Source organism: Podarcis bocagei (genome assembly GCF_964188305.1).
Source record: "Podarcis bocagei genome assembly, chromosome: 3".
In the NCBI taxonomy this organism is placed as follows: Eukaryota; Metazoa; Chordata; class Lepidosauria; order Squamata; family Lacertidae; genus Podarcis; species Podarcis bocagei.
Genome location: NC_138127.1, coordinates 107,011,996 through 107,023,121, shown reverse-complemented (window position 1 = coordinate 107,023,121; position 11,126 = coordinate 107,011,996). Strand labels below are relative to the sequence as shown.

At 48.4% G+C, this 11,126-nt stretch overlaps 1 protein-coding gene across 1 annotated transcript in view; it reads right to left on the bottom strand.

Annotated features, from left to right (window-relative positions):
- Window positions 1-4,454: 4,454 nt before the first annotated feature.
- PINX1 (PIN2 (TERF1) interacting telomerase inhibitor 1) overlaps window positions 4,455-11,126 on the bottom strand; it is a 60,062-nt gene continuing 53,390 nt past the window's right edge. The window contains exon 7 of the mRNA XM_081188765.1: window positions 4,455-6,752. Coding sequence (XP_081044891.1) covers window positions 6,147-6,752 — 606 coding nt within the window. The 3' untranslated portion in view covers window positions 4,455-6,146. The remainder of the gene's footprint in view (window positions 6,753-11,126) is intronic.

Sequence of the window (11,126 nt, the reverse complement as noted above, 5' to 3'; positions counted from 1 at the left end):
TTAAGGGTGTTGGGAGTTTTTATGAGACCCCCACCATTCCTCTCCCAGAACTACAACTCCCAGAGTTCCCTGTGAAAAGGGACTGATGGGTTAAAGCGCTCTGAGGACAGGAGCTCTGGGAAAGGGCTAGGGGCTAACAACTCTCAGCCACGGACAAAGACAACAGCCATATAAGAGTTAAGCTCAACATAAAAAAAGGAAGATCATGGCCACTGGGCCCATTACCTCCTGGCAAATAGAAGGGGAAGAAATGGAGGCAGTGAGAGATTTTACTTTCTTGGGCTCCATGATCACTGCAGATGGTGACAGCAGTCACGAAATTAAAAGACGCCTGCTTCTTGGGAGAAAAGCAATGACAAACCTAGACAGCATCTTAAAAAGCAGAGACATCACCTTGCCAACAAAGGTCCGTAAAGCTATGGTTTTCCCAGTAGTGATGTATGGAAGTGAGAGCTGGACCATAAAGAAGGCTGATCGCCAAAGAATTGATGCTTTTGAATTATGGTGCTGGAGGAGACTCTTGAGAGTCCCATGGACTGCATTTCCTCCATTCTGAAGGAAATCAGCCCTGAGTGCTCACTGGAAGGACAGATCCTGAAGCTGAGGCTGCAATACTTTGGTCCCCTCACGAGAAGACTCCCTGGAAAAGACCCTGATGTTGGGAAAGATGGAGGGCAGAAGGAGAAGGGGACGACAGAGGATGAGATGGTTGGACAGTGTTCTCGAAGCTACCAGCATGAGTTTGACCAGACTGCGGGAGGCAGTGGAAGACAGGAGTGCCTGGCGTGCTCTGGTCCATGGGGTCATGAAGAGTCGGACATGACTAAACAACTCTCAGCACCCTTAGAAAACTACACTTCCCAAGATTCATTGGGGAAAGCCAGGACGGTTTTAAGTGGTATCACAGTACCTTAAATGCATGGTGTGAATGTGGCCAGGTTAGGCAATTAGTGCATTTAGCGGTGTGTGCTGTCTGGCAGCAGTTTCTTTGTAACTTTACCCTGGAGAAGGAATGAACCTGGGGCAGTTTGTTTTTGCATGGAAAACAAGAGCTCTGACACGGAGTCTCCCCATATCCCCTGCCAATGCATGTAAAACCACGTTTCGCAGAGAGGTTCATAGAATCAGAGAACTGTAGAATTCAAAGGGACCCCCAAGTTTCATCTAGTTCAGGGGTCAGCAAACTTTTTCAGTAGGGGGCCAGTCCACTGTCCCTCATACCTTGGGGGGGGGGTCGAACTATATTTTTTGGGGGGGAATGAATGAATTCCTATGCCCCACAAATAACCCAGAGATGCATTTAAAATAAAAAGACACATTCTACTCATGTAAAAACACGCTGATTCCCGGATTGTCCATGGGCCGGATTTAGAAGGCGATTGGGGCAGATCTGGCCCCCGGGCCTTAGTTTGCCTACCCATGATCTCGTCCAACTCCTTGCAGTGCAGGAATCTCAGCTAAAGCATCCCTTACAGATAGCCACCCAACCTCAGCTTAAAAATCTCCAAGGACCGAGAGTCCACAACCTCCCAAGGGAGACTGTCAAACAGCCCTTACTGTCAGAAAGTTCTCATTCTTCATTACAGGTGGGGTATTTAAATACCATCTATTTGGTGAAGCAGGATTGTAATTTTGTGTAATGGTTTACTGTTTTTATTTCATTCCACAATTCTGTCATACAGTTTTAAATTTTTTTAAAAAACGAGTTTCTACCTTGAGCCCTAGGAAGGGGGTAAGGGATACAGGTAGATTACATAACAAGGCAGACAAATTGGTTCGCTAATTGGCCAGGCTTTGTTTGGCCACTAAGCCTATTATGTCATCAGGGGGCTCACTCTTTATTGGGGAGATGCTTTCATCTAAGGCAGCGGTTCTCAACCTGTGGGTGCCCCGATGTTGTTGGACTACAACTCCCATCATCCCTGAGCTCTGGCCTTGCTAGCTAGGGGTGATGGGAGTTGTAGTTCAACAACATCTGGGGACCCACAGGTTGAGAAAGGCTGCTCTAAGGGGCTCCTATTTATCAAAGATGCAACGTCTCATCCATTTACCTGGTGAATTGATCAACCAGAAAACCTTTGTTGATTACCGTAAATGATGATTTTAACCTCGAAGCTGAAGGCTTTGATTCTAGTGTGTCTGAAGCAGTGTGGAATGAAGGCGACACTTTCCTTCTGAAATTCAGGGGTGAATCTGAACATGGCTTCACCTTATCTCCCATTTCTTTGCACAATCACAAAAGGCTATTTTAGCAATCGCTAAATCGAATGGCTATTTCAATGCCAGTTGAAATCTGTTGACCTGCTGATGGCTCCCGTTTTGCTCTAAAGCAGGGATGGTCAAACTTGTCAAGTCAAGTCAAGTCACTTTTATTGGCATCACATAGGAACATTCAGAATACATTCAGAATCAATAAGCTAGTGCGATCCCGTCGCCACCCCAACAGCACAGCCACCCGCCAAAGGGAAGAAGAGGCGAGAAATCTGTTTCATCTCTGTGGGTTTCCAGCAAGGGCAGGATCCTGTAGCGTACTTCGGTGACAAAAAATCAAATAGAGGAACTTAGCTACTGTCTTGGTGAACTCCTGGTCTCTCCCCTGTAATAAGAAGCGCATAACCTCCGTCTCTGGTTTCCATGTTGCAATATATAGATGGTCTAGACATTGTTGGGGAGATCATCATACGTTTTACATTTAAGGGCCATGTGAGCTGGAGTTTCCACCAGGTGGGCATCGCATGGGCAGATCCTATCTCCTTCTGCCAAACCCGCAAACCTACCCAAAGGAGGATTAGAATTGAACCTAGCCAGTGAGAAAGCCCTTCTTTCTTGTGGGCCAAACTTTTATGGCTGGAGGGCCACAGTGCCTTATGGGGGCCACATTCGAGCGGTTGATGGGGCCAGAGGCAAAAGTTGCCAGAGCAACAGAAGCAACTATTTCTCTCTTGTACTATATAGGTTGCATGGAAAAATACAGGTCTAACAAACACACAACCAACTTGCCTCTATATTTCACCCAGGCAGGCGTGAGGCATTATCTCAGTTCAAGGATTCGTCACAGAATTGCAAGGGACCCTTAGGGCCATCTAGTCCAACCCCCTGCAATGCAGGAATCTTTTTGCCCAACATGGGCTTCGAACCCACGACCAACTGAGCTGTTGCTCGGGCCAAAGCACGAGGGGAAACAGCAGAGCAGGAGCAGTGAGGGGCACGGCATTGAGAGAGGGTTTGTGGCCTCTGCTTCCCCTACCTTTGGGCTCAAGGCCTGAAGCTCCCCCTTTCTGCTTTAAAGGGCTCACTGCACATGCTTCTTCCTTAATGCCTCAGGCTTCACCCACATCTTGCCAACCTCATGCCCTCCAGATATTTTGGACTACAATTCCCATCGCGGCCGGGCTGGCAGGAGTTGTAGTTCAAGGTACCTAGCAGGCACCAGGTTGGCAAAGACTTTGCTTAATGGTGAATCCTTAACCCTTGAGTACCAGAGCTTCCAGCTTTTATAAGGCCATCCAATGCATGCTTAAAAGAAGTGAGTTGTGCTGCGTTCAACAGGGTTTTTACGCTCAGATCGCCAGCTTTAAATGGACTGAGCATTGGATCAATTGACTGGAATTCACAGAATCGTAGAGCTGGACTCTTAAGAGGACCAGTTAGTCCAACCAGCTGCAATGCAGGAATATACAGCTTTCTCATCCGGGGATCGAACCTGCAACCTTGCCCTTAATCTAGCCAATGCACCTTTCTGACGTGCTGAAAAGGTACGCAGATTAAAAACAAAACAAAATTGCTTTTGGTACAGGCTTATAAAAATTGGAGGTGGCAAGCACTGGCCTAGACAGGGTGCAGGAGGGAGCGTGGTGGCAAAAGCTGACGGGAGTTCAAAACTTCTGGAGAGCACCAGCTTGTGGAAGCCATGGCAGGAATGATTTCGATTCCTAGGAAACAATGGGGATCCCTGGGTATGCATGACGGGCCACAGCAAAATTGTATTTTGGCTGCTCGAGAGGGAAGCAGCAGATAGGAAACAGGGATGAAAATGGGATGTCAGGGAGGAAAGCATTTTAACAGCTGGAATAGCTCGGTTGGTTAGAGCATGAGACTCTTAATCTCGTGGGTTGAATGTGGGTCGTGGGTTGCACGTTGGGCAAAAGATTCCTACATTGCAGGGAGTTGGGACTTCATGATCCTCGTAGTCCCTTCCAACTCCGCAATGCTATGATCTCATGCGCCAAAGCGAAAGAGCAAACTGTACTCATGCGTGTGCAGGGATTACGAATAATACGCTGATCTTCCAATCTTTTCCAAACCAGCCACAGGCCTCTTACACACCCCGTTTGCTTGATCTGTTTACCGTGTTGGTCTCGCACCTGATTTTCCACCGAGATTGGCGCTCCCCTTTGTTAAAGTAATTGCATTTTGCGTGTGAAGCTTCGCAGACACCAAAACAGAGATCAAAGTGTAGACGGGAGAGATTTTATTTCTTAAAAAAACAACAACAACCCAACACACACCAAATTCCATTGGAGAAGGCCTCCGTCCCAAAGCTTCATTTCATTCTTTGGAAGGCTCGCAAGGGAGCCCGAAACCCACAACTACCCAAACAGGCAATCTGGAGTTAGCAACCAAGGCTGAAGGGCGTCTTTGGATTCACGCATTAATAGGCAGCGATGCAGAGTTTTGCTAGCAGTGATTCATTGCCTGCACTCAAGGCCTGGTGCTCTTTTGAAGTGTGCCAACAAAACCTAAGGAATGCAGGTTTTTGATTTTTTGCAAACCACTAATTAACAGATACCCCACCCCGTCCAATCTCTGCAGGGCCATTTCTTTGGGGCTCTGTTACAGAAGCCGCCTGGGTCATTTCCCCGAAGCCCGGTAGGGTGATTGGTTTCTGCCAACGTGGCAGCAAATGAGTCTATGGCATCCTATATCATGGCGAGTCCTTACGCAAGCTGGAAAAGCCAACCCAAGTGTCATAAATCAAGGCATTTCATAATTAAGAGAAAAGGCTGGGAGGAGTGTTGAAAGGCGAGAGAACACACAATCCGAGTGTGCTCTGTTGTGATGGCGGGTGTTGAGGATCAAAGAGCCAAGGTCACCTTTCTCTAACCTGGTGTCCTCCAGAACTACAAATCCCATCAGACCATGCTGCCACTGCCGTGTCACGTGGCTGTGCTGATGGACGTTATAGTCCAAAACATTTGGAGGGCACGAAGTTGGGGCACCAATGCCCTGGCAGAGGCCAGTGGCGATGGCTGCCTTGGGGCTCCCTTTAAAAAAAGATTGTGGTTCCAAAGAGCTGGGTCTAGCCTCCATCTCAATTCCCCACAATCCCCCTGGAGGCAGTGTACCTCCAGGGGCATTGTGGGAAAATGCAAATGGTGGAAACATCCTGCCACCTGGTGCTGTCTGGGGTGTTACTGTTGGTCCACTGAGAAGACGGGGACCACCACCTTGCCCAGGTAGGTGACCCCCTGTAGCACCCACCGGCAGGAGAGGTGTGCCAAAGACAACCACCTGTATTGATCCCATCACTTATCTGCCAACATGTGGAAATCAGGGTACCACTGATGTTCTTTCCCAGGAGTTTCCTGTTAATTCATTCAATTCACCGAAATCACCAGTGGATTCTGGAGCAACTGGGTTGAAGGCTTGCTGATTCAGTTCCTAAGTTATCAAGGGAGCCTGGAATAAAACCAGAACTGAGTAGAATCAGTCCTCCTTTGACTTTAACTGTCTTGTTTGGAGGGTGAATCGAAGGTCCTCTCCTTTTGGTGATTTTGTGTTTGTTTTGGGGGTTGGAAGGAACTATGAATACGAGCCCAGGATTGCTTCAGAAAACAAGGGTGTCCAGATGACCCTCCTGAACGAACCTGAGAGGGTGAGGGGTTATCACACCCCTACCTGCCAAAAATTGAAGGTGACTGTGCAGGGCAGAAGAAGGGGCGTGGGCAGTATGTGGCTTCATGAGGAACTCTTGACGTGTTCCTTCAATGCATGGTGTGTGCTTGTGCATGTGTGAGAAAGAGGGAGAGATAATCTCCCTACTTCTATGTATGGATGTGGGCACATTTGGGCACCTGGCTAATACATTAGGGCAACCAAAAAACAACAATTCAACCAGGTCAACAGTCTGCAGAGTGTATTAACTGTTAACTGGAGGGTTTCTCCTTCTTTCTCTTCTTCTTCTTCAATTTTTTGACATCTGCCACTGCATCCCTGACTAGCTTTTTGCCCTTGTTCTTTCTCTTTCCTCTTGGCTCTTCTGAGTCATTGCTTTCTGCATCGGAAGTTCCTGAGCCGCAACTTCCTTTCTCTTGGGTGCCATTTTGAGATCCGTTGCAGCTAAGGCTGCCACCACCAGGACTGGAGTGCTTAGATTTCTTCTTCTTCTTCCTCTTCTTCTTTTTCTTCTGGGTGTTGAGCTTCTCCACTTCTTCACTTGAGCCACGATCCCTGGGGCATTTTGCCTCTGGTCCTTCAAGGCCATCCTCACTTTCATAACAACCATGCTTGGGGTACTTCCTCTTCATGGGCTGGGCTACCAAACAGTCCGACTCCTCAGCCATCGCTGGAGGAGACTCAGCTGTCCTGAAGTCAGCCTCACGCTGGGCTTTCTTCAGCGTGGCCATGCGCTTGGCAAAATACTCCTGCACGGTAAGGGCACTGGTTACAGTGTTGCCAGAATCCACTTCGTCTGATGGGTCCTCCTCCTCTTTCTGGTGCTCCTTTGGAGATTCTGTGCCAACAGCAGCAGCCTGCAAAGTGAAAAGGGAGAGATGAAGTCAGTGAGCCAAACAGCCTTCCAACAGTTGAGGGAGTTGGGTATTGTTTAGTCTGGAGAAGAAGAAGAAGAAGAAGAAGAAGAAGAAGAAGAAGAAGAAGAGAAGAAGGAAGAAGAGTTTGGATTTGATATCTATCACTACCCTAAGGAGTCTCAAAGCGGCTCACATTCTCCTTTCCCTTCTTCCCCCACAACAAACACTCTGTGAGGTGAGTGAGGCTGAGAGACTTCAAAGAAGTGTGACTGGCCCAAGGTCACCCAGCAGCTGCCTGTGGAGGAGTGGGGATGTGAACCCAGTTCACCAGATTACGAGTCTATCGCTCTTAACCACTACACTACACTGAAGAGAAGAGAAGGCTGAGCGATGATATGATAGCCATCTTCATGGATCTCAAGGGCTGTCCCATGGAAGAAGCTTATTTTCTGCTGCTCAAGAGGGCAGGACCTGAACCAATGGATGCGATTTACAAGAAAGGAAATTCCAACCCAACATCAGGAAGAACTTTCTGACAGTGAGAGCTGTTCGACAGTGGAACAGACGCCCACAAGAGGTGGTGGACTCTTCTTCCGTGGAGGTTTTTAAGCAGAGCTTGGGTGGCCATCTGTCAGGCATGCTTCAGCTGAGATTCCTGCATTGTAGGGGGTTGGACTAGATGACCCTTGGTGTGCCTTTTAACTCTACAATTCTTTAAGTCTAGTAAGCCTCATATAAACCTTAATGAGTATCCCCTGCACAAAACCTTCTCAGAGCTGTACATAATAAAAGTGCTTTCTCAGTTCAGCAGGCTGCTTAGGCTAAATCCAAGATGGCAGACTTACTGCTCCAGTAAAATATTAACGTAAAAAGGGCCCCATTGAAGAAAACAGTCTAACTGGTCAACGTCTAAAAGAGCATCAGAACAACCTGGCCACTAGAAGGAAATTCTGCCCTTGGTGTGTTCATTTTCTACCTCTCCATTTTGATTCTCTGGCCCCTTATCTGCACAAACTTCTTATCCCAAAATACAGACGTGCTTTTACACTTGCAAGACTGGATGTTTTGCCATCTGCGGTACTTGAGGGTCAATTCCAAAAGATCCCGCCTGAGAAACGCCTTTGCCCCTGTGGAGACGGTAGCACCGAAACAGCGGCACACGTCCTCCTGTCTTGCACTCTCTACAAAGACCTGAGGAACGAGATAATCACCCACTCGTACTGACCATCCCAGGACGCCCAGCCACTGCCACAATGTCCTTTCTTCTATCAGATCAAAATGAGCAGGTAACAGCAAAGGTTGCTGCTAGGTTCATAGCAGGGGCAATCAGAACAAGGGCCACTAACTGACTGCTGATTCAGGTGCTTTTATTTCAAATTTCCTTTTCTGCGTATACTGTAATGTTTTACTCTTGCTATGGCCATTGGCTAATGCGAATCAAGTTTTATCTCTCTCTCTCTCTTAACGTAAAAAGACTGGGGAGAGCAGAAGGTGTCATGGTGAACACTGATTTGGTATTGAAATAGAAATCTGTTTAAATACTACATCCACACTATCTCATTGACTTATGAGGAACGGCTGAGGGAGTTGGGGATGTTAACCTGGGTAAGAGGAGACTGAGAGGCGATTTGATAGATATCTGCAAATATCTGAAGGGCTGTGACATGGAAGAGGGAACAAGCTTGTTTTCTCCTGCTCTGGGGAGACTCTCCTTCATTGGAAAAAGGAATCTCTGACAGATGGTCCACCCAACCTCTCTTTAAAAGCCTCCAGTGAAGGACATCGGAGCAGCAGAAAACGAAGAATGCTCCATCTTCCATCTCATAAAAGTATCGCTCTGCCTTCGCCAACCAGATGCCCTTCAGATCTTTTGGACTACAACTCCCATCAGGCTCAGCCCAAAACACCTGGAAGGCACGTTAGTGAAGGCTTGCAAGAGGCTTTTGTTTCATGGGGCAAAGCCCTGTGAACACAAATACACCTAAGAGTTGGACGCAGGCCAGCCCAGGGACCAAGCAAATCTTTTCTTTCTTCCCTTTTCCTTTTTCTAAAGGAGTATATGAGCCAGAGTTTTTGTAAGTGCCCCAAGAAACACTCCTGGAAGCTCAAGTGCAATGTTATTTTTGTTGCACTGGGCTAAGGGTTTGGAGCAGAGGTCTAGCAGGAAGCTGCTTCCCTGCTCTGCTCCTAACGAAGCAAATCTGCATACTCTCCCTCATTATGTTTTCCATATGTTTTGAGCTGAGCCTGATGGGAATTGTAGTCCAATTCCCACGTGCCGTGCCAGGAGGGCAGACGACAGCATACCCTGTCATACGTGAATGTGGAAAACAATATATATGAAAAGGGCCTGTGAGCCCAAAGGCAGTGGGAAATTGCATTTGACAGAGCAGGGGGCTGGTTTAATTTCAAAGGAAACTAATAAATTTATACAGTGAAGAGATAATGCATCCTGGGGCATGTACTTACTGGGCAGACGCGCCATTGAGAGTATGTGTGGGGAGGGAGAAGAGGCATGGATGGTCACCATCTTGGATGGATTTAAAAGAGGCTTAGACAAATTCATGGAGGAGACTAGCTACAACATCTGTGCACTACCTCCATTGCTGGAGCATTGCAGGGGGTTGGGTTACCATTCCATGATTCAATTATCTATGAATACTAGTTGCTGGGAAGAACAAGCAGGGAGAGCGATGAAGCACCTAGGTCCTGCTCATGGCCTTATGGTTGGCCGTTGTGAGAACAAGATGCTGGGCAATATGTGGTCCCCTTTGGCCTGATCCGGTACAGGAACATTCTGAGGCTCTGAAGGTAAAGGACCCCTGACCATTAGGTCCAGTTGCGGACGACTCTTGGATTGCGGTGCTCATCTCGCTCTATTGGCCGAGGGAACCGGCGTACAGCTTCCAGGTTATGTGGCCAGCATGACTAAGCTGCTTCTGGCGAACCAGAGCAGCACACGGAAACGCCGTTTACCTTCCCGCTGGAGTGGTACCTATTTATCTACTTGCACTTTGATGTGCTTTCGAACTGCTAGGTTGGCAGGAGCAGGGACCGAGCTACGGGAGCTCACCCCGTCGTGGGTATTCGAACCGCCGACCTTCTGATCACCAAGCCCTAGGCTCTGTGGTTTAACCACCCACATCCCTGAGGTTCTGAAAGTCGATACACTTTAGGATGGATGTTGACAAGCTGGAACGTGTGCAGAGGAGGGCAACCAAGATGATCAAGGGTCTGGAAACCAAGCCTGATGAAGAATGGTTGAAGGAGCTGGGTATGCTTAGGAGGAGACTGGGAGGAGATATGAGAGCCATCTTCAAATATCTTAAGGGCTGCCACACGGAAGATGGAACAAGCTTGTTTTCTCCCGCTCTCGAACCAATGGCTTCAAGTTACAAGAAGGGAGATTCCAACTAAACATTAGGGAGAACTTTCTGACAGTAAGAGCTGTTCAGCAGTGGAATGGGCTGCCTCCCAAGGAGGTTTTTCAGCAGAGGTTGGTCAGGGGTTCTTTAGCTGTGATTCCTGCACTGCAGGGGTTGGACTAGATTACTCTTGGAGGTCCCTTTGAACTCTACAAGTCTATGATTTTATGAAAGGCTCCCTCCCTTCTCCTTCTGGCTGCATACCTGTTCCGACGCCACACTTTACACAATGACAAATGTCTCCACCACCCCTTTGCCAACTCTAGCCGATCGCTCCCTCCACAGGCTGCTCTGTCACACGTAAGCAACCTGTACAGGCCGAGATGCGTTTCCAAAGCCGCCTTTGCAAATCCGGCCAGAGACACATTAATTACCACTAAGGAGGTGAGCGGAGCACAGTTTTTGACAGGAACACAGGGCTTTTAACTCCCTTCGAGCCAACGCCAGACCTGGCTTGGCCACAAGACTGGAGCTCAGAGAAACCCGCGAGGCCTGGAAGAGAGGGAAGCCTGCCAGAGGCCCCTGAATTGAACAGGAATTTTAATAACCACGGGCCGCTGAGCATGAAGGCAGTGGGGCATGGAGACAGGTAAAGGCAGTGTCAGGCCCCAAACAAACTCGCACATTCGGTTTCGGGGACACTGGTGGGAGACCATCAATCATCTGGGAAAAGACGGGGTGGTGCCAGGAATGCCTCGCATGAAGGGTTCCCTGCAAGGGAGCCATGGAAACCAGGCAGGTACAGCAAATGGCTATTTCCAAGCCAGGTGAAAATTGGCTGGTACCTGCTGGATGCTGGGCAAGAAATGAAGAGCTGGAAGGGATGCCAAGGGCTGTCCAGTCTAACCCCTGGCAGCGCAGGAATCATGGCGAAAGAAGCCCCGACAGATGGCTATCCAACCTTTGCTTAAAAACCTCCAGAGGAGGAGAATCCACAGACTTCCGAGGG